This window comes from Streptopelia decaocto, assembly GCF_964273445.1.
Source record: "Streptopelia decaocto genome assembly, chromosome: 1".
In the NCBI taxonomy this organism is placed as follows: domain Eukaryota; kingdom Metazoa; phylum Chordata; class Aves; order Columbiformes; family Columbidae; genus Streptopelia; species Streptopelia decaocto.
In genome coordinates, this window is record NC_138663.1 from 5,278,835 (window position 1) to 5,306,538 (window position 27,704).

Sequence of the window (27,704 nt, forward strand, 5' to 3'; positions counted from 1 at the left end):
AATGTCACAGATTGAACGTCTTCTTACTAGGACAGATATGCCTAGTTTCCTTGCACTGAAGCTGTTGAATTGACTAAACCATGTTTTATCATCCCTTCTAAGCCTTGGAAATTTCCTAAGATTATTATCAGTCAGCCACAAGGATCTCCAGAGGTCCCTTCCAACCCCAACCATCCTGTGATTCTGTGATAATAATTTAAAAGTCAGGCTCCATTTTTCACCAGTAGCTTATGGTTAGTTCAGCTGCCCTGGTAAGTCATGTTCCTCTGGTGAGACACTGGAGTAAATCCATCCTTACCCCATTATACAAATCTGTCTACTGTAAAGAGTGTTGCACTTGCTTTACATTGGTAGAACAACATCAGTCTCTGATCTACTGCATGACTTTAAAAATTACAGTACTAACTGTGTCAGAACTAACAAAAATCTAATTATGACTGTTTTTTAACAGGTACTCTAGGATTAACTCCAAACGCACCTAATAATAACAACAAAGGCATCCCAGCATGGGCCAATGTCACGGCTGTACCAGTCAGCTTCATGCCTGAGCAAAGGAGCCCTCCTGTGTCTTCTCTGAGCATAAACAGAGGTAAACCCTACAGTATTTCTCTGCAAAGAAACATTAGACAGCAACACTCATCACCCATTAAACAAACAAAGATGATGTAACCAAAGTTATTGGTCACATTGGGAATTTCAGCTTCTGTGACAAGACGCTAAGCTCTACAGTGCTGCAGGAGTCTATCAGTTGTCCTAATTTTTTCTTGTTGAGTTTTCTGAATTGTTCTAAAAGCTCTATCATCATTTAGGGGCTAGTCCACAAGAGAATAAATCAGCTGCTGTGAATAGCCGGTAAAGCTACTTCACTGCTGTTGCAGAGGACATCAGTGTGAAAGGTTCTCAATGCAGCCGCTGCTGAAGGTCTGAGCAGGCAAATCTCAGCCACCTCAGTCAAATTTTTGCAAATCCATTTAGTAGCCAAGGATCACGCTTTTATTTATAAAATACTGAGTCGTTTTGACTTTGAATAGATTAACTTGTAAAAATATGCTCTAAGTTACAAAGACAAGACTAGTTTAGATCCTAATGGGATTCCAGCAACCCCATCTTAAGTTGCGTACTTCCCCCAGGCCGGTGCTGTTCACTGAGCTCACATTCAGCTTTTCTGCAGTAGCAAAGCTCATGTAAAGTTACTGCCCTTGCAAATGACAGACAAATGTTCTGTGGTAGATAAAAATCTCTGAACGCACTGATGACTGACAGATCCCATTAATACTTGGGCCATTGCCACAGTTTAGTGCCTGCTTAAACAAACCAGCTGTGAGAGCCTTTGCCTATAAAAGCAGCGTAACTACAATAACTCTGGGAGTGTGCCTGTGTGCAGATGTCTATATTTACATAACTATCAAACAAAGAGCTATCACACTCCTTCTCAGCATAGCTCAAGGGTTAATCTAAGACCTTGGCTAGTCAAAAAACTGCTTGAAAAGAGGATGAGCAAGGCAAAGTTACCTGTCCGTCTTATACACATAATTTGCACTGGGAATTCTTTTTTATTCCTGGAAATGTTGATCAGAACAGGCCTTAGTATCAAGTTGAGGAAGATCAAGTAGTTGATGAGAATAAGGAAAAATTATTGAGGTCTATATTCAAGAGATTCAATATATTCAAAAGATTCAAGACGTTCAAAAGCTCCTTCACCTCTTGCAAGGTACCTACTCTACCGTTTCCCATGAAGATGTTCCTGACAAAGGGCCCAGGATTTGTCTGACGCACAGGAAGAGTTAAATAGTTCCAAAAAGGCGAGGAACACTGGTGAATAAACGGAAGCTGGCTGGCTATCCCCATAGACAACACTGATTATGGGCATGTCTGTGAATGCTGACAGGGAGATACCAACTACCGTCAAACTAGCAAGAGCTGGGCAGTGCTTTGCACTTCAAGACGAGACTGGAGGCAGCTGCTTTCAGTGCTAGGTGTGGGTGTTTGTCTCATTTGAGGCAAAATTTAAAGAATATGTGACTTCCAGAGGGGACCAGTCCCACCAGAGTGTTAAACATACTGTGAGAACAAGTCCTTATTGTATTCCTCAGGGGAGAAGGACCCATGTAAGAAGGACCTATCTTTACCCAACATCAGTATGGTGATATGGACTTGCAATGTGTCTGAGAGCTTCTTAGTTTGAGAGAGTGATGTCCTGGGATGTTTCATCCTGAAAAAAATAAGGCTTAGCTCCTAGAATTCCAGGTTCAGCAGGTGGCACCCTAGTGTGCAGCTGACCAGTTAAACCAGCAGTTCACTGCACTTGGTGGTGTTCCTCAAGCCAATAATGTCATGTCTTTTCCTTAAACAGAGGAAGTATATAGAATCATAGAATCATTTTGGTTGGAAGAGGCTCTTAAGATCATCGAGTCCAACCACAACACTGTCACTAAACCATGTCCATAAGAACCTCATCTCTGCATCTTTAAACCTTTCCAGGGATGGTGACTCCATCACTGCCCTGGGCAGCCTGTTACAATGCCCAACAACCCTTTCCGAGCAGAAATTGTTCCTAATATCCAATCTAAACCTCCCCTGGTGCAACTTGAGGCCATTTCCTCTCATCCTGTCACTTGGGAGAAGAGACCAATACCCTCCATGCTATGAGGAGAAAGTGTCTAAGGGGCTTTCTTGAGGAGCATCTGAGAACTTCCTTAGCTACTGTGGGGGTGGAAAAGGCCCTCCTTCTACTCTGAGGAGTCCCAAAAATTGCTTCAAAATTCTCCGAGGAAAGCATCTCAGTCTTTGCGTCCCTTACCTATAGGGCAGGTACCAGCTTCTCTTACCTGTTTCTTTTCTGTATTTCAGTTGACAACGACCCACATTTCATCATACACCTGCCCAAGAGCCAAAGGAACATCTGCTTCAATATCAACTCAGAGCCTGGAAAGATCCTAAACTTGGTTTCTGATCCTGGTACTGGTAAGGAAATAAAACATGGCTTACTTTACAGCACCCTTTTCTTCTCTCAGGTCTGAAAAGTATCTGGAGGAAGCAGGGAAAAGTGGTTGTTCCTGTTCACATCTGGAGTGCTGGGCCCAGTTTGAGGTTTGCCGGTACAAGAAAGATGGTGACAAGCTGGATTAAATTTGGTGGTGACCACCAAGATTATCATAGGGCTGGAGCAAAGTATGTACAGGGAGAACTGGAGACAGCTGAGTTGGGTCAATCTTAAGAAAAGAAGAGCCAAAGAAGATACATAGCTAAAGGACAAGAGGTAACAGAAATAAGGTGCAACAGGTGGAATTCAGAGTAAGCATGAGCTATTAGGAAAAACTTCTTCACTGTGAGGATGGCCACTTGTTTCTGCTGATCCCATGGTATTCCCTGCTGAGATCAGAACTCTAAGTCTTAAGTGGTGCTCCAAGATTTAGGCAAGATCTGCTTCTCTGCTCTTCACAGGAGTTGTGGTCAATGGGCAGCTCGTTGGAGCCAAGAAAATGGAGAATAAGAAACTCAACACATACTTCGGAAAAATTGGGTTTTATTTCAAAAACAAAGGCCTGAAGGTGGAGATCACCACAGAAAAAATAACACTGAAAGATGGATCTTACAGCATCACGCTGACCTGGTCGGACACGGGGCACATCATTCGGAAACAGTAAGTTGCTGAGTGTTTGTTGTCTGCCCTGTGGAAACCATTTGGAACAACAGCATTGGACTGACCCAGCTGTGGGTGGGATCCAGGTCACAGGGTGCCTGCCCAAGAGTGTGTGAATCTTAGCTTGATGTCTAAGCTCTCATTACAGTTAATGAAATTAGGCAGCAGGGTGAAGACAGTGACTCAGCTGACCAGACACAAGTAGAAAGAGCTGAATTCCTCTCCCTACTGCTGACTGCATTGGCTGAGACCAGGATTCCGTTGCCTAAACACAAGCACCTAATGTTATTTGAGATACCTTCAGGGTTCCTGATGTGATGGGAGACATGACTCAGAACGTCCAGGAGACCTTCACCTGCAGATTAACAGCTAGCAGCCATGTTGGACACCCTACAGCACTAGACATGTTTTCAGGCAAACAGATCACTTCCAAAATCTCCAATCATTGTAGCAAGAGCTTAAATTTGTAGGGCAAGATTTGGTTGCCTGAACATGGGCATGAAGTATCAGTCCTACTGTCCTGCCAGACCTCTGGGTACCACTCCCAAGGCTGTGGGTTTCTGATGGATCCTCTGTCATATCTATCATCCCTGTGTGGTTGTTCTAATACCCAAGAGCATCTTAAGGGGCCTGAGAGCTTCTGTGTGGGCAGCTGAACTGAGTCCTTCCTTTGGTTCATCTCTGCTAGGCTTCTTATATCTGTGAAGAAAGAAAATAACGTTACCATCACCGTGGGCGAGGAGATGTCCTTCATGGTTGTGCTGCACCGTGTGTGGAAGAAGCACCCAGTTAATGTCAACTTCCTGGGAATCTACATTCCTCCTGAAAACCGGTTCTCTCCTGAAGCCCATGGGCTGATAGGTAAAGGCTGCGGGTTGGGCGGTGGGAATGGGGGAGACTAGGAAGGGTTTTTGCTAGATCTTTGAGTGTTGGTGTCCTGATGGAGAAGGTGTGAAAATTGTTTAAATAAAAAATGGGAGAGGTTCCTGTAATGTCCTGGAAGCCCCAAGGACATTGTAGAACATCTGGGATTAGAGATTATTCCCCATCCCAGCTGGGGAGAGTGTTTTCCAAACAAGCCTGACTAGGCTTGGAGACACTGTGACAGGGCTTTCCTGGTATGGCTAATCTGCTGCAGGTTGAAAATAAAAAGACTGAAACAAACCCTTAAAAAACCTTCTTTCTAATAAGATTTCTGTGCAAACATTCATAACTCAGCTCTCCCCTGAATGACAGCAATGGCATAAAACAAAACCAAGGCCTCCGTTCACAGGGAAAATCAGCCCTCCCAGCCCTGGACCCACTCAAGGCTCCTTTTAAGATGTGGGAATCCTGTGCAGCAGAGGTGGTTTTCCCAAATGCTCTTCTCAGCTCCAGTCTGGTTATTTAGAAGTTTGCTGGTTCAAAAGCAAAGCTGTTTACCCTCCTGATCTGATGGCGCTGGAGACTCGGTGCCTTGTGATCCATGCAGAAGGCGTTCCCGTTTGTTTTTCCAAAAATGCCCAGCAGCAGCTTCCACGACAGCCCCAAAAGTCAGGACACGCAAAGAGATTTAAACCTCTCTTTGATCAGGTCAGTTTACATCTGAACCAGAAGTGTATATCCATGACCAAAGACCTGGGCAAGATCCGGAGAAACCACAAGCCACCATGGAAGTGAAAGGCAACAAACTCACTGTTACCAGGTAGGAATAATGTATTTTATTCCTCTTTCTAAATCTGGCTTCTTTTTATTGACATTGATGACTACAGGCTTATTAAGTCTCAAGGATCTTGGGGGAAAAAAAATCCCTATTTTCCCCCTGTTAACTATCTGGTTTTAGCAGTTAGTGAAACACTTGGGACAAAATCACAGACTGGTTGGGGTTGGAAGGGACCTCTGGAGATCATCCAGTCCAACCCACCTGCTAATGCAGGGTCACCAGAGCAGATCACACAGGAAGGTGTCCAGGTGGGTTTGAATGTCTCCAGAGAAGGAGACTCCACAACCTCTCTGGGCAGCCTGGGCCAGGCTCTGGCACCTCAAAGGAAAGAAGTTTCTCCTCGTATTCAGATGGAACCTCCTGTGCTTCAGTCTGTGCCCATTGCCCCTCATCCTGTCACTGGGCACCACTGAAAAGAGTCTGGTCCATCCTCTTGACACCCACCCTGGAGATATTTATGAACATTGATGAGATCTCCTCTCAGCTTCTCTTCTCCAGCTGAACAACCCCAGCTCTCTCAGTCTCTCCTCATCAGGAAGATGCTCCAGACCCCTCATCATCTTTGTAGCTCTCAACTCCCTCCAGCAAATTGAACTAGTTGGGTTCTTTCATAATCATGCATGAACTGTTGTGTCCTTATAGCTGCCCAGCATCTGACCTTGGCCAGGCCCTGTCAAAGTGTCTGGGACCCCCACAAAAGAGCCCACAAGCTCATAGAACTGTAAAATTAATGGCATTTTGGGGTTGTTTCCACTTTCTGCTGGTGGAAGACACACATCTTGCTGCTTTAGCAGAGCGGTGCCATGAATGAGCAGAATGAATGAGCAATGCTACAGGCTCGGGGAAGAGCGGCTGGAAAGCTGCTCAGTGGAAAAGGATCTGGGGTGTTGGTGACAGCAGCTGAATCTGAACCAGTGTGTGCCCAGAGGGCCAAAAATGCCACCAGCATCCTGGCTTGTATCAGGAATAGTGTGGCCAGCAGGACCAGGACAGTACCTGTCCCCCTGTACTGGGCACTCATGAGGCCAAACCTTGAATCCTGGAGTCATTCTTGGGTCCCTCACTACAGGAAAGACCTTGAGGTGCTGGAGCAAGTTGAGAGAAGGGAACGAAGCTGGTGAATGGTCTGGAGCACAAATGTGATGGGAGCGGCTGAGGGACCTGGGGGGTTCAGCTGGAGAACAGGAGCTGAGGGGAGACCTTCTGATCTCTGAACTGCCTGAAAGGAGCTTGGAGCCAGGGGGGTGTTGGTCTCCTCTCCCAAGTTACAAGTGATAGAATGAATTGGCCTCTAGTTGTACCAGGTGAGGTTTAGATTGAATATTAGGAAACACTTTTTCCCAGAAAGGGCTGTCGGGCATTGGAACAGGCTGCCCAGATGGAGTCACCATCTCTGGAGGTGTTTAAAAGACATGTAGGGTCTTACAGACATGGCTTAGTGACGGACTAGACGCTGCTAGGTTAAAGGTTGGACCTGAGGATCTTAAAGACCTTTTCCAATCAAAATGATTCTGTGACGATCAGTGTCGTCTTGTCGTGTTGTGCCCTTCATTTTGAGTGGTCTCTTCCTCACAGGGGGTTGCAGAAGGACTACAGGACGGAACGCGTGCTTGGGACGGAGGTGCAGTGCTGGTTTGTGCACAACAGCGGGAAAGGGTTCATCGACGGCCACTACACGGATTACCTCGTGCCCACCCTGTACAGCTTTCTGAAGAAACCCTGAATGCTCCAACATGGAAACAGTTTATTATAAAAAAATTCTGATCTGCTCCTTCATGCCAAAACAACTCTCTGAAGAGTAGCTGTCAGCTTGTCAAGCCAGATCAACCAAAGGTGACTTCACCACCATTTGCTTTATAAATGATCAGTGTTTCAAAGGAATGTAACTCCCTTTCCTGTTAAAAAATGAAATCTGTAATAAAGTGACATGCTGGGTTGTAGTATATGTACCTTGACCTTGCCGTGTCTGATTTGTTGGACAGTAAACGCTGTTAAAATTTTCAGCTATTTTGTAATGCACATTTCATAGCAGACTTGTAACCGTATTTGGGCTCCTGCAGTGTGGGTAAAACACACAAACAGGTTTAATACACCTTCGCTTTTTTAGACTGCTGGGAAAATACAAGTTCATATACTGCTGGACGGGGCAAAAAGGACAATGTGCATTAGATGTAAAGGAAATTTAACAGGAAAGGAATATGGGCTCTGCAGTGGGTATCATGAGGAGTCTCTAGTCTTAAGGATGGGTTAACCAACAGAATGTCCTTGAAATAACCGATGCTGCCATATCACAGGGAAATTAATTACATAAGCCCAAGACAACCTCCACCATATTTTTTGTGAAAATGTCAACATCACAGTGGATTTCACACAAAGATGCATATCTGGGAAAGCAGGAAACATTCAGACTATCTAGAAATCACCACCAGTACTGAAAGCTTCCCTCCCAGCGATGTAAGCTCCCAAAAGATGCCTTAACTCTTCAAGAATATTCAACAATGAATGAGAGCAGTAGCAAAACAAATATGTGTGTGTATGTACCTAGAGACAGGCTTAAAACTCCACTTTCTGGCAACCTTAGAAAAATGATGTTGGCCAGATCCTTCTCAGCAGCCCTAATCTAGGAAGGGGTCTGAGGTAACCCACTTGCCATTCAGAACTTTGGTTTCCTTATAAACTAAAGGCTGGTACGCGACCTTTCTCGCAGCCATGGTGTCCACAGTGAGAGGATCAATGTGTTTTAAGCCTTTCCAAAGTAACTCTCAGAAACATGAACAATTTCCCCACAAACCATTCATCATTCCTTTGAACTCATTTATTATCTCTGGCCTCCACAACATCCTGCAGCAGTGAGTTCCCCGGTTTAACCAGGCTCTGTGTGCTGAGGGTGTTTTAAAGTCCTCAAATCAGTGATTTCCTTGTTTCCCAGCTTCTGTGTGAATACACGCAATGAATAATCATTCTCTGGTCTTCTCCACACAATTTATAACATGTCTATTATATTCACTTTAGTTCTTCAGGGTCCAGAATGTTAAGTGCAATTATTTTCAGTGTTTCAGAAGCTCCTCTGTTTTTTCACTTACCTTCATTACTCTCCTGCACAGCTCTTCTCAGTCATACCTGTTATTTAAGAAACAAACAGCAGACCTGCTTACACAATCCAGGCTGCAAAAAGAGCCTGAACTTACAGACAAGTGTGTCTTCTGTCTCTGGTTCCCTTCCACATAATTCTCCATTCTTAGAACCATAGAATCATTCTGGTTGGAAAAGATCTTTAAGGTCATTGAGTCCAACCATTAACTCAACACTGCTAAGTTTGCCTCTAAACCATGTCCTTGAGAACTTCATATATACATCTTTTAAACCCCTCCAGGGATGGTGACTCCACCACTGCCCTGGGCAGCCTGTTCCAATGCCCAACAGCCCTTTCCAAGAAGAAATTTTTCCCAATATTCCAAGCTAAACCTCCCCTGGAGCAACTTGAGGCTGTTTCCTCTCGCCCTGGTGCTTGTTCCTTGGGAGAAGAGACCAACCCCCTCCATGCTCCAAGCTCCTTTCAGGCAGTTCAGAGATCAGAAGGTCTCCCCTCAGCTCCTGTTCTCCAGCTGAACCCCCCAGGTCCCTCAGCCGCTCCCATCACACTTGTGCTCCAGCCCCTCACCAGCTCCGTTCCCTTCTCTCAACTCGCTCCATTCTTCAGATACCGTGTTACTGCTTGACTCTGTCTTGCATTTGTGTCCAGGACTCCAGCAAAGCCATCTGATGTCCTGTGCGAGTTTCTCTCAAACTACTCCAGACAGCAGCTGTTTCACCAAACCCGTGCAATCTCTCAGCGTTTCCTGCAGTGGTCCCCTGGAAACCAAAAAAAAAAAAATCAACAAGACACAGAACCTTGAGGCAAGGGACAAGGAACAGTGATTTTTGCCTCTAGCGACCTTAAACTTTTAAAGTGCAAGATAACCCATGTGCAAATCATGGGCCCTGGGGGTCCTGGGGGACAGCAGGATGACCATGAGCCAGCACTGGGCCCTTGTGGCCAGGAAGGCCAATGGTACCCGGGGTGGATTAGAAGGGGGTGGTCAGTAGGTCAGAGAGGTTCTCCTGCCCCTCTACTCTGCCCTGGTGAGACCACACCTGGAATATTGTGTCCAGTTGTGGGCCCTCAGTTCCAGAAGGACAGGGAACTGCTGGAGAGTCCAGTGCAGCCACCAAGATGCTGAAGGGAGTGGAGCATCTCCCGTGTGAGGAAAGGCTGAGGGAGCTGGGGCTCTGGAGCTTGGAGGAGACTGAGGGGTGACCTCATTAATGTTTATGAATACGTAAACGCTGAGTGTCAGGAGGATGGAGCCAGGCTCTTCTTGATGACAGCCAATGATAGGACAAGGGGCAATGGCTGTAAACTGGAACACAGGAGGTTCCACTTAAATATAAGAAGAAACTTCTCAGTGAGGGTGACAGAGCCTGGAACAGGCTGCCCAGGGAGGTTGTGGAGTCTCCTACTCTGGAGACATTTAAACCCGCCTGGACACCTTCCTATGTAACCTCATCTGGGTGTTCCTGCTCCGGTGGGGGGACTGGACTGGATGATCTCTTGAGGTCCCTTCCAATCCCTGACATTCTGTGATTCTGGGATCAGCTGAGATCTCCTCTCAAGGGGATGGGGCTGTTTGTTTTCTCTCCATCAGGTTCCAGAGACACTCACCAAGCCAGGGGCAGACCAGAGCATCAGGTGATGGTTTGCACTTTGCCTGGGACAATTTGCGCCTCTCTTGTACAGCAGCACATCAGCTGGGCGCTCTGCTGTGCTCTGTGGTAGATCCAAACCAACAGACACCTCACACACTTAAAAGGCTGATAAGAAATACAGCGACCTGAGAAGGGTTTATGTTTATTCCTGAACTGCCTTAGAAATTAAACATTGTACAAAATGTGACTTGTTTTTAAAAAAATAAAACAGTAATGTTACATCATTTAGCATGACTCATGTTACTCATGTAGCAGAGTGACAATGGAAGCATGAACAAAGAAAATACTCTGGAAAACCAGAAGAGAAATCACCAATTTGTATCTGCACACACTTCTGCCGGCATCCGAGAAACCCCTCAAGTAACATCCATCTTGAGCTCCCAATGAAGATAAATTGCATATTCCTATTATTAGGAACCCTGACAAACAAGATAACAGAGGAGCGATGCCTTGCGTTCTACTATCACTGATGTGCTAAGCAAAAATAGATGACAGCAAATAACAAACCAGATCATTCTGACAGGACCGAGGAAAACAATCCCTTGCAGCCCTGTTACCTTCCTGCTACTCTCCTGATCCCTTCCCTTGTTCCTGCAGCCAGAATTCACTTTCGGCTGCAAACTTGAGAAATGTGGTGTATAAACTCCCCTGGCTTTGACACACACCACCTGCCTCAAGCAGCTACTTGTAGGTAATTCTCTCTCTTATGGAACTGCTAATATATTTCAGTAAATAAAATCTTGCAGCTTGCAGCTGGCTGCTATGTTTTACAAAAGGAAAATGAAACAAATATAACACAACTTCGATATAGAATCAGGTGAAATATTTCCCCTGATAAGATCTCCACAAACATTTTATGTAATAAATCCATAGTGATCTTTAAATAAATCCAGTTTGCTTGTGGTTAATTGCTATATACATTATAAATACATACGCACACACAATTAAAACCCTGACACAGTAGAGTCTTGTGTCTGCCTGCAAGATGGCAGAAAGATTTTTTGGGAATCAAAATCTTTTCTGATCCACAATTAGCACCTCAGGCGAGTTTGGAAATGTCTTCATACTGGATATCTTCAACTCGGCGTCCTTTTAAAGGTCCCTGGAGAATGACATAGTAGAATAATTAAGATCAAAATATAAACTTGTTTGTTTATTGAATTCCCAATAGGGAGTTTAAAATAAGATGGCTAAGGGCACTGTATGAAATCTCATCATGTTTAGACATTTTTCAAGAAGCACAATCAAAATGAACAGCACTGGGAATCACAGGCATTAGCATTTTTACTCAGTGCTGCACCCAGTAAAAACACAACGACCACTTTTCTGTTTAAGTGTTCTGCCCAAAATCTACGTATAACTGCACACCGGACGCTGGACAGGAGGTGCGTAGCAGAATGCATCCAAAAAACTGCAGGTTTGGGATTCACTTATAACACAATGTTTGCTGTTCCTTTGTTTTCAGCCTGACCAGACAATTTGACAAGATCTCAACACTGTGCCAGAAATCTTTTTCTCTTTTATTTATGATAGTTAAAGTCCTTGTGATATTGGGGCAAACAGCAGCTGTTTTGAATTAATTCACCGTGAACTTTTAAGTAGTAAAAGATTTAATTTTGAACACAAACTTCTTATCTATAAAAATCCTGGTCACCCTACAAACAATAAGAAAATTCTCACAGACTTCATTGGTTTCCAGTAGTAGTTTCACTCTATGTATAGACTCAGAGGTCATGCAGGAAAGGGAAATCTTAACACCTACAAGCAGGAGAACTAGAAAAAAAACACAAGGAAGAAATTTTTGACACTGAGCGTGGTAAAACACTGTCCCAGGTTGGCCAGAGAGGTGGTGGATGAACCATCCCTGGAGACATCCCAGGCCAGGCTGGACGGGGCTCTGAGCAACCTGAGCTGGTGAAGATGTCCCTGCTCATGGCAGGGGTGGCACTGGATGAGCTTTGAAGGTCCCTTCCAACACAAATCATTCTATGATTCTATGAAACACTACCCTGGCTTTCCAAGGCCAACATTATCATGATCCTCAGCTCCAACTAAACCCCCTTCTGTGATCAGGACAACTGCACAGTCTGTTCTCAAGCAAATTCTCCAAAATCTAATATGGGCTGCGTTTCTGCAGCCCTTCATCAAATGGGATCCTAATAGGGTCTCTCTCCTGAAAGCCATGTTTAAGAAATTTGACTTTGAGCCAATATCCTTTCTCCTGCATCAGTGAGTTTAAAGATTGGTTTTGCAGAGGAGAACAAAGAAGTAGCCACACAGACGTGATAACATGGTCTAATTTTAGCTCAGAAAAAGGTGATACGTAAAACAAATGAACAACAGCAAAACACCCCATGAACGAACAAAACACCAAAACCAAACAAAACCCCCCAAAACAATAAAAACAAACCAACCAAAAACCCAACACAAAACCAAAAAAACAACCATAATTGTTAACCATGAAGAAGACAACAAGTAAGCACATAAAGCCCCACGTTCAGCCTGGAAAAGGCATGAGAAAATTCACCTCCTTGCATATTTCACATTTTTCACCTTCCCACAAAATAGTACAACAACAGTCACATTCAAAATAAACATACAAAACGTTTTGCAAGTCTCTTTCAAGTTCAAAAATTGACAAAACTAACATCCTGGCATCTTTTTAAAAGCAAAAAGCAGAACATCAGTCTGTAGTGGGGAATATGTGGCTGTTTTCCTACTGGTTGGGAATAGGCGGGAGGTGACCACAGCGTTTTGCACACTGTAAATAAAGCCATCCTGTAAGACAGGATTAATGACAGCATCTTTGTGCAAGCTCTCCAATGTACACATGAAAAGTGCTCTATGCAAACAAAATTTTGCAGTGTTCGATACTTACAGAGTCGATGATTATTGTCACTGAAAACTTCTTTTCATTGATAGATTCCAAGATGCCTTCATTTCCCCTGTAACCACCATTCAATACCATCACTTTCTTGCCTGAAATGAGAAATAGGAAAAAAGTTACACAGCGGGGCTCCCAGCTTCTTTTGATGGAGTTGTGTTCAACTCCACTGACTGCTGGGAAAGAGAAGGTTTCTCCCAGCAGATCCAACAAGCAGCTCCCAGCTTTGCCTCACAGAATCACAGACTGGTTGTGGTTGGAAGGGACCTCTGGAGATCATCCAGTCCAACCCACCTGTTAAAGCAAGTTCACCAGAGCAGATCACACAGGAAGGTGTCCAGATGGGTTTGAATGTCTCCAGAGAAGGAGACTCCACAGCCTCTCTGGGCAGCCTGGGCCAGGCTCTGGCACCTCAAAGGAAAGAAGTTTCTCCTCATATTCAGACGGAACCTCCTGTGCTTCAGTCTGTGCCCATTGCCCCTCATCCTGTCGTTGGGCTCCACTGAAAAGAGTCTGGTCCATCCTATGACGCCCACCCTTGAAATATTTATCAGCACTGATGAGATCCCCTCTCAGCTTCTCTTCTCCAGCTGAACAGCCCCAGCTCTCTCAGTCTCTCCTCATCAGAAAGATGCTCCAGACGCCTCATCATCTCTGCAGCCCTCAGCTGCACTCTCTCCAGTAATTCTTTGTCCTTCTTAAACTGGAGAGCCCAGAAGCAGACACATTACAACCTGCCTGTTTCCAAAGCACAGCTCCATTTACTGCTCCTGGCTACATATACTGTGGGCTGACACAATTGAAACTACATCAAGAAGCCAAATCCATTTCTTCAACATCCCATTCCCTATACTAATGGCTCAGTGCACCTCCTTCTTCCTGTCTCACACAGGCTGTCCCCTCAGGACATCACTCCTAGTGACAGAGCTCACATACAAGCATCCTTACACTACAGAGCACTCACCGATACCATCACTCAGCTCCTCAGCAGCTGCAGAAACGCAGAATGCAGCAGGTCTGCTGAATAATCTGCAAATCCCAAAATGCTACATACACTGTGTTCTGCTTACTGCTACCCTGACTGTTCCCTGAAATACTGGTCAGATGCTACACACAAACATCAGTGTGTGCCAGTCAAAGAAATGCCCGCGAACCAAACAGGAGGTGAGGAAAGCTCTGCCAAGTGCCCACAGCTATTTGAGGCATGACTTTGGAAGGGAAAATACAGGATAAATATGACCAATGGCTCTGCAGGGCTCCCAGAGATGGTTCCTGGCAGCTGAAGAGAGATGCTTTCATCTCATCAAATGCGCTGATTCCTAAAGCACTTCTGCCTTCTCAGAAAATAATCTAATTCTTATGAGAAAGGACTGTGAGGACTCAAAGCAGAAGCAATGTAATAATTGCCTAGAAAGTAACCAGGGGATATTTGGTATATGATCAAACCAGCTAGCAAAACACTGTCCCAAGAACAAGACAGCTCTTGTTATGGTACTTTCAAGTACATGAATTATAGTTTAAAAGAACTGAAATCTAAGTTTTGCAGTGACAGCTACGCTGAAAAATGAACAAAATAGCTATACCTGGTGCGGGTATGACAGTTTCCAGATGTGTCTGATCCAGCTTCAGTTTGTCTCCAGAATCAATCATCTTCACAACTGCTGTATATTTGTCAATCACTTCCTGTTGTGAAAAGCAAAGGCCAATCAGAAAAATAAAATATATTAAAAAAAAAAATCTAATTTTACATTTCAAAATTAACAAACTCAGGACCACGAGTCTGCACTTCCACATTTTCACAAGCAGAAAGGGACCCCTGAGCTGTCCTAAAGGCATCCAGCTTTCACCAACTGCTGACAGGCCCCACGCTGATTAAAAGGGGTCCTCTTGAACACCAGTGATGGGTTTAATTGACCATTAATTTTGTGAGCCTTCTCTGAAGGTTTTGTCAAGCTTCAGGTCAGCTATCTTGGCTATTCTCTCAAAGATGGAGAGTAAATTAGAGGCTTCTTTCCCCCATGGGAGGCAAAGATGGCTGGAAGCCACACAGTAAATACTGGAATACTACTACCTCTTGATTAAGGAAAATGTCACTGATCATCTTTGCACCTGGAATAAACCATGTTCCACCTCTGGTATTCAGAGCTCAACACAAGACAGACATCAGGCTCATAAACCCTTCCAGATCTCTACCAAAAAAGCGGTGATTTTGAGCTCTGTACACTCTAGTCAATGATTCAAAATGCACCTGGGCATCATTTCTGGCACCTTCGCCAGCAACTGTTGAGCCCTAGTCTGCCCAGCACAACATAATTTCACTGGCAGTGGCTAAAAGTACTTTTAAACAACAAAGCGAGGCTGAGAGCCTGCAGATTTTGTGTAGAAACGGGATCTTGTTCAAAGGCATCCTCCAGTTTAAATATATGGGCAAAAATGACTAGTCTGAGACTAAAACTCAATTGCACTGCACTTCGTCATATCAAAAAGGGACTATTCTCCAAGGCACACATTTTAATAGGGACAAACTATGCAGGACGAAACCGTGGTTAAGAAAGAATCACTGAGTAAGTGACATTAAACCAATTCAGAGATTCACTCCCTGCCCAGAATAAGTCCCAGTAAAATGAAGATGACGTTTCAGCTCCTGTCAGTGTTGACTTAAGGCTGAACAACTTGCACAGTGAAACAAAACTTCAGAAGTTACCTGATCTCAGAAGAGCCTAACCAATGCCACGTTTGCATACTTTACCTTAACAACTGCCTTCTTCTTGTGATACTTCTCTCCAAGCTTCTTCGTTATAATTTTTACAATGATATCCTGGAATATTTGAATGGAGACAAATAATAAGATGCAAAAATATACAACTAAACAATCTAAACTAATTGCACATTCAGGTTGCTCTGACTCCAGGCACAGACAATAGTAAAGACTAAGCATTCAGGAACTTGTCTTTATCCTTAAATTACTGTCTCAAAGTAATACTTTTGTTTGTTTGTTTTACAACTACAGTTACAGCTGAATTCAGGATATAATGTGAAAGTCCTCAATGGGTCAAGGGCCAGACTTCTTGATCTAGAAGTCCAGTCAAAAAACAGAAGCTAAGATGACGTCTCTCGGATCAAAGGCTGATGTTGACTTCTACGTGCCAGTAAAATCATGATTTAAACATGATTTGTAAAGACTCACAGTAACAGCTCTTTAATTAGAGAATTCCACCCCATCTGAGGTCAGGCATATGACACTTCAGACTGCAGATCCTGCAGTAATTCCTCCCAGATACTGTAATATTTCACATTTGGCAGCTTGCAAAATAAGAGCAAATTTAGTTTGGAATCTGGTCTTGGATCTTCACACAAATCAACAGCGGCTTTAGAGATGAAGAATCGGTTGTATTTGGTATAATAATAATAATAATTCTTAAGACACTTACAGGCTGCAACCAGTAGTCTCTTCGAGATGTTCTTTTCTTTTCCTCTTCAAGCTACAGAACGACAAAAAACAATCACCATTTACTTACTCCTTTCACCGCAACTTTCCCATGCCTTTGAAAAGCTGAACCAATTCTCTAGGCTCACATCAAAATGGGAATAAAAAAACAACCAAAAACCTAAATATGGGTAAGTCAGTATGTGCTTGCTGCATAAAAATCAATCTGATGAGATCCAGGCATCCATAATAAAATGATGGAGATTTATATTTGTTTTGTGTCAAGATTTGTTTTGTTTCTAGATATTTTCTTCTCTTCCAAAATCTGTATTCCTTTACTTCCATCATCTGAGTTGTCTGTGCAATAGGGACAGATGAGCAGTAGAAACCAGTTTTAATGGGGATGTGAGAAAATTTTGCTTGCTAAGATACGAAAGTCTGAATTTCACATGAACTGAAGGTCTGAGATCACTTCAAAGGATGCCCCGGTAAAGCACACAGGGTTACAAAGACACAGATCCTGCATGATTTTTACCTCCATAATCTCATCCAGTGCAGACTTCTTCTTTTTCTCTTTGGACTGACCAGAGCTATGAGCTGATTCTTTTCTTTTAACTGCCCCTTCCACCATCTTCAGTGCATTTGCTCCAAGGACACTGCTGGAAGAGTAAGACCGTGTTTTCACAGCAGACCTTACATTGTTTCCTCTACCAAGATGCATTTGAAGAACTGGCTGTGCAAAAAGGCCTGCTGATCTATTCAATCTGAATTGTGCAAGTCACCTTCCAGACCCTGAGTGCCGCCTTCTCTAGGACTGCATTTGGCAGCTAGAACTGATCTTCTTGAGGCGTAAACTCCACACTCACCGATGTCTGCTGCCAGCGGTCCAGCAGAAGGAAAGCAACTTAATGATCATTTCACCAGCACAAAAAGCAAAGAGTTGATCGGGGACTTGAGGTCAGTGGAGAAGACAAAAGCAGGTCTGCAAACAGGGTTTTCAAATTTGAAAGGACAAATCTGTGGCTTTAGAGAAGCCACCTGGATAGACCTGGCAGACGTCTAGAACTCCTTCCAGAAAGAGATACTTAACCTATCCAGCAATGGGAGAAAACACATGGGAATCATAGAATCATTTTGGTTGGAAGAGACCCTTGGGATCATTGAGTCCAACCATAACCTAACTCCCCAAAAACCTTGTCTATGCACCTTTTAAACACCTCCAGGGATGGTGACTCTACCACTGCCCTGGGCAGCCTGTTCAATGCCTGACAACGCTTTCCATGAATAATCTTTTCCTAATTTGTAGAAAAGAGCTGCACACCCAGCAAATAAACACCATCTTCACAATCATATTTAAAATAGGGAAACAGTCTACGAGTTTTGAAAGAAAAGAGCAACCAGCACAAAAAGTTACATATCAGGGAACATGTAGGTAAAGTGAGAACTGCCAAAACCCAGCTTGAGTTAAGCGATTTTTATAAATAACTTTTGAGTACAGTAAAAAAAAACTCAATTACATATTGTCTCATCCAGAAAAACGAAGACAGCTGCTGTGAGGTGGACAGTAAGGCAATATTAATACAGCCTTACAACAAATCGCATGTTCTGCCTGTGGTGGCGATGTTGGATATACTGGCAAAGGGAAGATACATATCGGAATGAAGATGCTGAAATGGTAGTAGAAGCAAAACTGAGAGAAAAATTGTATTTCAGAGGAAGCCTGGATAATCTCCATGTCAGAGTTCTAGAAGAAATAACATATTAAATCACAAATCAAATAGGAAGTACTTAACACCTTGTAAAGGTTAACATACAATTAAACTAAGTGCAGTACCTATATTTAAGAAGGGAAACTCTAGCTGTGAGGTTACTAAGGGATTCCTGGGTGTCAGCACTAAAACAAATCTTATTTAACATATACATTAAGGACCCTGGGACAAGGAAAGAGAGGCCACCAACACTGTTAGTGTGTGTCATCACTGTGGAGGACACAAGAAAGAACCGGACACCAGAAGGGACTGGTTCATCTTAAAAAAAACACAAAATTCAACAGCACATTATGCAAGCTCACATACTTTGGAAAAGTTTATTCTGATTACCTTCTATCTACAGAGAGCTGCTTAAGAACAACAAAAGCAGAAAGGGGTCTGGCTATGATCACAGATGACAGCTACCAGTGTGGACCAGTCATGACAGAGTCAAATACAATCCTAAGAAGCATCAAGACAGACGAGCATTAGTGTCTTGTATAAGCCACGATGACATTTCATTTGCAGTATGCACAGATTTGATCAGTTCCACGTTAGCTGAAACTGGAGCAAGGACAAGAAAGGGACATTCAGTGGATCAGGGGAATGGAGACAAAAAGAACTATTTATATTGGACGTCGATACCAACGTGACAGCAACTGGTATAAACCAGCCATGACTATGTTTACCTGAGAAATTATAGACAGGGTCCTAACGATCAGAGCAAACAGGTTTTGAAGGGTCTTCCCATGGGATTATAGGGCTGGGGAGACCCTCCCTGTGCACAACTGAGGCTGATCACTGTGTGGACAGGACTGATACACTTGCAAGACTGCACACAGGAGTCAGTGCCCTTGAGAATCATATAGAATAGTTTGGGTTGAAAGGGACCTTCAAAACCCATCCAGTCCACTCCTTGCCATGAGCAGGGACATCTTCACCAGCTCAGGTTGCTCAGAGCCCCATCCAGCCTGGCCTGGGATGTCTCCAGGGATGAGGCATCCACCACCTCTCTGGGCAATCTGGACCAGTGTTCTATCACCCTCAGGGGCAAAAATTTCCTCCTCACGTCCAGCCTGAATCTCCCCTCCTTTTGTTTAAAAACATCACCCCTTTTCCTAGGTCCTGCTGAAAAGTCTGTTCCCATTTTTTGTTAGGCCTCTTTTAAGTACCAAAAGGCCACAATATGGTCTCTCGGGAAAGCAGCTTGAAAGGAGCTTCTGCTCATTCCTTCATTAGATGTAATTATAATCTTAGTTGTCTACTGAGTGAGTTAAGCAGGGATCTGAGGATGTAAGTTCTTGAAGGAAAAAAGTAAGCCTAGGGCTCCCAGTTTGCTCAAGGGCAGGCAGCACCAGCAGCTGTGCCCGCAGCGATGAGTCCTCACTCCATGTCAGCCACATAGATGTTCAAGGGAAGGCACATCTTCCCTCCCACTCCATCTCTGTACCCAACTACCAATATCCCCACACCCTCTAAACTCTTCCATCCACTATCTAGGATCTCCTGGTCCTATTTCTGTAGCCTCACTCATGAAATACAAGTGCCAGGTTTCTTGTGCTGTGAGCATGGAAGGTGGGAAGCCAGAAGTTCTGCTGCACAGTGCCCTGGGTACCAGGTTGAACTCAACTGATCCTCAGTAACAGCCAGAGGCTGCAGAACGCACCTTGATGCTGTCACAGGGAAGCAGTGTCTATATACAACTCAGAAGCGATTCCTGTATCTATGACACCTATACCAGTGACATACAAACCATCATCCAGTCACTTCACCATGAAGTGGGTATCCTAATTTTGCTTCTGTACTAGCTTTATAAAGTTTGCAGACAAGTATTTCTCATATGCTAGAAAAAATCAGACTACTTGATATATGATTTCACATTCAGCCAAATTTTAGCAAGCACCTTAAGTATTCCTCACTGACACTATTCAAGTGTCTGAATTAAAGTTTCGGACTCATCTTAAGCACAACTCAATGCTTAGGGATAATTTACAAGTTTTCCTCAAAGACTGAAATCTGTACCTATTATCGCAAAGAACTACTTAATTGTCTCATTTTCTGACTGGCATATCTCCCATCAGATACCTTATCTAAGAGCTGAGCTTGTGATGAGAGGAAAGCTTTCGTTTTACCCAAAATATATTTAATTAGAATACTGCCTCACATGAAACGATGTACTGCTCATCAAACAGTTTCACAGACTGCTGTAAGTCAGAATTGTTTGCATTATTGATCGCTTTTGTCCTGCGTCGCTCACGGTTATATGATGACAATTACATTCATGAGCTTCAGAAAGATTTACATCAGGTCGATTCAAGCTTCTTAAATCATGATCAGAGAAAATATTACCTCCAATTAGAGAAGGCAATCAAACCTTTTAGGAACCAAAATTAACAAGTCATGAAGACCCATTTGTAGGAGGCAGCTGGGACAAGATGGAACTCACTTCAAACACTCTGACTGGATCCCTTTTCCACCCTCTCACATCAGTATCTCCTCAGAGGAACCTGTAAATGCCTAGAACTTCATGGGCTTCTGCCATGAACCATCGTGAATTCAAGGCAGCTCCTCAGCACACACATTTAAGATAAACCCATTTACCCATTTCAAATATAAAAGGAACCATGAAGTCACCAAGTATCCCTTCCTGAACAACATGATAGGATGAGATATTAGACTCCAAATATTTTAGGACAAAATACATCTTCCTGCCCGTACAAATATCATTCTCCTATAAGTGCTTTGCAACAGTAAAGGTTGCCCTTCAATTCTTTTCTCACCTTGTTTTAGAAGATGCTGCTATTGAAGTACTTGCTCCTTTGTTTAAATTAAATGTAACTAAAAAATAAAAAGACATTACTCTATTTCTATCTTTAAACATAACTGCATTGAAGGATGTTACAATTTTTAAAATCTGCAAATGGAAAAGATAATAAATTTGAAAATATTTACTAATGTATGGTTTGGTTCATCTTTTAAAATAAATTACTTTAAACGTTATAAGAAAGAACACTCTGTATTTCCATATTCCAGTGCTCTTTATAACGGTTCTCAAAGCACTGTACGAAGCACTGAGCAGGCCTCAGCGCTCATCTCATTTTAATCACAAAATCAGCTTATGTATGTTCTAGAAAATTACATATATCAAAATCTGGTTACCTTTCTCTTCTTCATTTTCTCTGCTCAGTTCGGTATAGACTGGCTTTTCCTGCCAAAAAAGACACAAAACACATTTCAAGAGTCAAACAGACACCCGAGCCAAGATATCATTTTTTGGCGATCATTGATTAGCTCAGTTTTACAGACTACTGTGAGATTATTACAAGTGACTGTAATATTCAACCTGGCTTGATTCATAGAAGATTATATATTGAATAAACATGATCTCATTAGAGGCTTCTGTGCAAAATTCTCTAATTAACACTCTCTACAGAGATGCTGTCTAAACTTGCTTGATTCCAGCATGAAAGTAGCCTTACTGTAGCAGTTTTCTCTACTTGAACCAGCATGATTAGACAGGTTTCTGAACAGACTGAAGACTCAAAGCAGGAAATTCTGGAATCCTTACAAATTTTTAGGACCAAAGGCTCAGACCATTTAAACTTCAATTAGTTTTAAATTAAGAAAAAGATAACTGTTAACAACGGCATTTAAATGTACCTATCAATGGTCAGGATCAAAAGGGAGGTTCCAGTTCCAGGCAACAACATGTGTGGAAGTTGTAGAATTATGCCAAATAAACAGATCCCAAATACCACACCAGCACTACCAAAATAAAACTTCCACTATGTGGATTTTATTACGTCAGCCCTGCCCCACCTCCAGGTTATTTATCAGCCTCCCCACTGTACTTGTTATTTGCAGCCCTAAAAATTGTGAAATACCACAAAAGACAACATGTCATGCAGGTTATTGTATTGTTTACTCTCCCTTCCTAAATTCAAGGGTGATTTTTAAATCACTAATCACTTGAAGAGCAGTAATTATTACTCCTTTAGTACTAAAGTGAGCCAGATACCAAGTAAACCTAAGATTTCCTCTGGAACAGGTTATAATCTAAGATAGCTGTATAGCAGAAAATTCAGAACGTAAGTGAACTGATGTGGTGATCCAAGCATGGAAGAAGACAGACTAAATCAAAGTCTGAAATGGCCAGGATTGGACACTACAGCCACAGGATGCGATTTTAGCAGATTTCAAAAATCACATCAAATCTACAAGGAGCTGAAACCTCTGTTTTCCTTTATTTATTTATTTTTTTTAAACTGTGAATCCATAGAGGATCTGAATGTTCATCAGCTGTAGAAAACACCAGCTGGTTACTCAAGGAAGTGTAACAAATTGCAATTTCGACAGAAACAAGTTAGTCGAGGCCGCTATCAGAAGTATCTGGGAGAAGACTGTTCCTTGTGGCTTAGAAGGGAACAGCAATGCAGCCAAATATGCCCACTGTTCCCCAGTTTGAACTGGTGATGAGCCTGTAACCTAAAGCATGAAGCTTACTCATCACCTTCTAACTGCCTGCAAAGAAAATACCAGTGCAAGGATCTCACCAGCATTGAATTCACCATTAACTTAACTAAGAGGAATTTTGAGCTGAGGGTTGACATACAGTGTAATTTTCCTCACCAGTTCTTTCCCCTCCAAGCCTCTTCTAACTTGTTGTTCAATGAATTTAGCAGTTTTTTCTTCATCATCAAGGTCCTGTTTCTTCTTCCTCTCTTGTTCTTGCTGCCTGCGAATAGTCTCTGGGTCCCTATCAATATATTGAATGTACCAACCTTTCGGAGTCTCATCAACCTTGCAAAGACCTAAAAAGTCAATAGAAGATAAAGATTAATACTCACAAAAGCAAGCAAGGGACAAAGAAAATATCAAGATCATTTGCACAGTCCACGATCACTGTAACAATGCAGATACTTTACCAGAGACAATGTACTCCTTACTGGCCTGGTAAAATTGACTTTGAGTTATCTTTACTATCTGTTTCTGCCCTTCAGCTAGCCAGTTCTATTTGGAAATAAGCCAGAGTACATAATAAAGTGGATTGTTTGATAATACTTCCCTTATCGAAGAAAATATTTCCTTCTCAATGTTTTAACAAGGAAAAAGCAGAAATCTAACATATATAAACAATACACACTAATAGCATCACGCTAAAGGAAACTTTACTATGTTACGCTGTTGTTACTAACTCATTAGAGTGACTTTTCAAGCTGTATATGACTCCTGAACATATCCTGTAGGACACAGGGAATCAGAGCCAAAGTAAACTTTCTGCCATTTAATCGCTCTTTCTCCCACGGAACACAAAACTGCAGATCTCAAGCTTTAACCCTTTCACCAGGCCAGGAATGAAAACAACTGCTCCCTTCTTGTCACTGTAAATATGGAAGGATTCTGAAGTCATAAAAAATGTTCTATCATAATTTTTGATTTTTAAATGGCAACTGCTGGAAGTTGATTTGGAATTTACAGCAATACCTCCAATAAATACAGCCCAACAGACAAAACAAGGAAAGGTTCGTGACTGACACATTTATCCCAGGTTTCTGACATTTTTTATAAGCAAATTCCTAATTGCACAGAAATATGTTTGGACATGTTAATATATATGCAGGAAGGGAGAGAAAGAAAGCAAAAGGAAATGGGAGACCTAACATAAACATTTACTGATCACTTATCAGCAATGCAATTACCCAATAACATAAAAACTTCCCAACCCTAAGCATCTACATTTACCTTCTCTCCCCAGCCATTTCGTAAAGTCAGTCAGTGTCTCCCACTGTGTGGCATTCATGTGGATGTGTTCTCGATGACTGATATATTCATTGTACACAATATTATTGTGAACTCTCTTTGTTCCTGAAATATAGAATTATAAAATATAAATATGGGATCTAGGAGAAAGGAAGCAAAACTTCTTGCATTGAGCTAATAAAAGGCATTAAAAACTAACAAATAAGCAGTAAAATATTTACCAAATCGCCTCCTGAGGAGTTCTAGGAAATCATTTCGGAACTCCCTTAGGGGATAAAAAGAAAGTATTTTAGTAAAACTTTTAATAATCACAAAGCAATTTTCTATTGCCATTAAGAATGAAATACCTCCAGTATAAAAATGTGTTCTTTTAAAGAGAGCATAATGAAATTCAGACACTCATTTCCCTTTTTCTGTACACTAGCATTAAATGCAGTAGGCACACACAAAGAAACACAATATGGTACCTGCACATACAAATTAAATCTTCAAAAGGATAATCCCCTTTCAAAGGGATAAAATGGAAAGAACGAAATGTAAACACTTCCCTCTAATTGCTGGTATTTCATTACCAGGTATCTTCCCAGGTTGGCTGACAACAAACACAGGGCAGGACAAAGGGCGGCAGCGGGGAGATGGGAGGGACTGATCACTCATCTCGCTGCTAATTCAAGGGCTTGAGTATAAAGCCTCATTTCAGCCTCGTGCTGGAGACAGCTCCACTCAACCCAGTTGTCACACAGGTCAGCTGGACAAAGGACTGGGGGAAACTGCAGGAGGTTAATCACACCCCTGACTTGTTATCGCTCTGTAATGGCTCTATTTTTTTTCTAGCCCTTTGTAACTCTGCCTGTGTGGCGCTCGCTTAGCCGGGGCAGAAATGTGACGTGTTTTGTAACACAGAGCAATTTAAAACGGGACTGAGACACAGGATAAAACTGCCAAATTTCCTTAAACATCATGGCTCCCTGAAACCCCTCATGTGCATTCAGAAGTGACATCACCTAAGTTTTCAAACTGCCATTAGAAAAAGAGCTGATGCTAAAATGTATCAGAATGAAGTGTCTTCAGTGGGACATGTTGAGCTTTAGAGGTACGGCTGCACAGATGGGATAGAGGAACAAAGACCTGGGTAAGAAAATATAGCAAACTTACTGAGAAAAGTAATCCATGAATTGTTGAGGATTTTCAGAAGCCAGCAACAATTGCCTCTGGTGGGACTCAGACATGCAGTGACATTTGAAGCCATTCTATAAAATAAAAATACTTTGTCTCAATTTGCAACACTTGCACAGCTGAAGAGTACTAAAAATAACATTCTATAAGTGAAATTTCTTGGCCTGCATAGGGTGATCGTCCCTACTGATCAGGCAAGCCAGAAACAAAACTCTCCTGAGCCCAATAGCCTTAAGACAAACTGTGAAAGTGGCTATGAGTCAGGACCTTCCAGCAGTTTGGGTGCTCAAGCTATGGACTGTGATGGTTTGGCCACCTCTGGCACAGGGTTGAAGTCATCAGAGCTCCCAAAAAAAGCACTCAGACATAGGACGTCTGACTGCACCCCTTTTTTTTTGTCTAATGTAATGTTCTTTCATCACAATATGACTAAATCAACAGCAAATTTCATTCCGTGAAAGCCCCGTCCCCCTTTACAGAAAGATCAGGTTGTAACTCTGAAGCTTTTTTGCTTGCAGTCTCTGGGAAGATAATAGGATTTGAGTTTCTTCGGTGAAAGGGAAAGGGGGACAGAAAGAGCTGAAGAATGAGCCAATTAAACAGCCACAGGATGCTTTACTTCTCTAAGGCACATTAAAGAGCCTATTCATGGAGAATGGAAAACTAAAAGCGCAGTTAACCCAAGCAGAGGTACTTTTGGAGCACAATCTGGTGGAAATCAGGAAGAAGAGGATACTGCATTCCACAGGCAAATTCCAAGTAAACAGACAAGTGAAAAGAAGAGAGGGAAGTTTCACAGAAAAAGCACACCAGAAGGGAAGAAACTGAACCAGAAGCAGAAGGAAGGAGCCCTCAGTACAGGACAGACATGGACCTGTTGGAGAGGGGCCAGAGGAGCCACAGAAATGATCAGAGGCTGGAACAGCTCTGCTGGGAGGACAGGCTGAGAGAGTTGGGGTGTTCAGCCTGGAGAAGAGAAGGCTCTGGGGAGACCTTATTGCAGCCTTTCAGTGCTTAAAAGGGGCTGATAACAAAGATGAGGACAGACTTTTTAGCAGTCCCTGTTGTGACAGGACAAGGGGTGATGGTTTTAAAATAAAGGAGGAAGATTCAGGCTGGACATGAGGAAGAATTTCTTTTTACACTGAGGGTGGTGAAACACTGGCCCAGGTTGGCCAGAGAGGTAGTGGATGCCCCATCCCTGAAGACATCCCAGGCCAGGCTGGACAGGGCTCTGAGCAACCTGAGCCGTGTGAAGATGTCCCTGCCCATGTCAGGGGTGGGACTGGATGAGCTCTGATGGTCCCTTCAAACGCAAACTATTCTGTGAAGAGAGACCTCACAGTGCTCCCGATGTACATCCCCTTGGGCATGTCACTGCACCCACCCTGTTCCCAAGAGAAAACATGGTTGGCCTCAACTCCCCTCTAAAGTGGATAGAGTGGATAGAAGCCACCTAATTCTTAACCCCACTGATCCCTCAAGGTAAATATAAGGGAATCACCCCTCCAGGGGGCTTGGGGCCACCCTGTGCTCCTTCTCACTCCCAGTTAAACAGTCACTCTGCAAGAGATGAAACATCCCCAAAGATGGATCAGGGCCAAGACACTTTCTCCAAAGTGCATGAGGATTTCTCCACCCCCAGCAACTGGGAACCTTCCAAGTCCCATGAATCTGCCCACAACAGGGCCGTGGCCCCTACAAGAGGGACTGTGAACCCCCAAACTAGAAAAATGGCCCTTTCCAACACCTCCCTAAAGAGAGCTGGTGTTCCCCATGCTCCCAGCAACTGAAGCCATAGAATCACAGAATAGTTTGGGTTGGAAGGGACCTTCAAAGCTCACATAGTCCAACCCCTGCAATGAGCAGGAACATCTTCACCCAGATCAGGATGCTCGGAGCCCCGTCCAGCCTGGCCTGGGATGTCTCCAGGGATGGGGCATCCAACACCTTTCTGAGCAACCTGGACCAGAGTCCACAATGCTCCTTAGAAAGATCACACCCTACAGATGGGATCACAGCCCTCACAAGGAGACTGGGGATATTTGCAAGGCAAATCTGGGCCAGCCCTGAACCCCCCACCAGGGAACTTGGGAAACCTACGAAGTTATGAGATCACATAAGACATTTGCAGCCCTCCACAAGAGGGCTAGGGACCACAACAGGGCGATCGGAGTCCCCCGTGTACTCCTTAATGGCGCTTAGAAAGGGGATGGGAGCCCCCATAAGGGCACTGAAGACCCCAAGCGCAGGGTTCTGACCCTTCTGTGTACACCCAAGAGATCGGCCCCACTCAAGGGGACTGGGTTTCCCTACAAAAGGGTCAGAGCCCCCCGCGCCCCCTCACAGACGATCACTCTCCCTCCCCGAGACACCGAGGCCCACCCGGGCCCGGTCACCGTCGGGCCGGGTTTACCTCATCGCGGCACTGCTTCTGGCACATCTGGCAGTACCACCGCAGCTTCTGCAGCCCCTTGGACTTAATCCGGTTGGCGATGGCCTTGGGGCTGAGGAAATCCGCCTTCCCCATAGCGGCGGCGACACGAAACCTGTAAAGCACCCGAAACCTCCGCCACCGCCGTCACGGCTGCTACTCCGCCCCCGCCGGAAGTAGCTGC

At 43.5% G+C, this 27,704-nt stretch overlaps 2 protein-coding genes across 4 annotated transcripts in view; one reads left to right on the top strand and one right to left on the bottom strand.

Annotated features, from left to right (window-relative positions):
* Positions 1-7,134, top strand: part of ITIH2 (inter-alpha-trypsin inhibitor heavy chain 2) — a gene marked incomplete at its 5' end in the record, with an annotated part of 28,605 nt that extends 21,471 nt beyond the window's left edge. The window contains 6 exons of the mRNA XM_082064356.1: positions 452-589; positions 2,851-2,964; positions 3,445-3,643; positions 4,332-4,504; positions 5,216-5,327; positions 6,921-7,134. Coding sequence (XP_081920482.1) covers positions 452-589; positions 2,851-2,964; positions 3,445-3,643; positions 4,332-4,504; positions 5,216-5,327; positions 6,921-7,068 — 884 coding nt within the window. The 3' untranslated portion in view covers positions 7,069-7,134. The remainder of the gene's footprint in view (positions 1-451; positions 590-2,850; positions 2,965-3,444; positions 3,644-4,331; positions 4,505-5,215; positions 5,328-6,920) is intronic.
* A 3,079-nt stretch (positions 7,135-10,213) lies between these two features.
* Positions 10,214-27,682, bottom strand: KIN (Kin17 DNA and RNA binding protein). 3 transcript variants are annotated; one of them, XM_082064374.1, is made up of 13 exons: positions 27,503-27,682; positions 25,066-25,160; positions 24,132-24,175; positions 23,893-24,015; positions 22,780-22,961; positions 21,310-21,358; positions 20,931-20,988; positions 16,938-17,058; positions 16,407-16,457; positions 15,725-15,793; positions 14,559-14,658; positions 12,970-13,070; positions 10,214-11,193 (listed from the first exon to the last, which is right to left on the bottom strand). In XM_082064374.1, the coding sequence occupies exons 1-13, from the start codon at positions 27,614-27,616 to the stop codon at positions 11,131-11,133; spliced, it is 1,170 nt and encodes a 389-aa protein (XP_081920500.1). In that variant the 5' UTR covers positions 27,617-27,682; the 3' UTR covers positions 10,214-11,130. The 3 variants fall into 3 exon arrangements, with proteins under 3 accessions (XP_081920500.1, XP_081920499.1, XP_081920501.1); XM_082064373.1 differs by having other exon boundaries at positions 16,938-17,061; XM_082064375.1 differs by lacking the exon at positions 10,214-11,193 and adding an exon at positions 11,249-11,864 and having other exon boundaries at positions 16,938-17,061.
* Between the last annotated feature and the right edge of the window lie 22 nt (positions 27,683-27,704).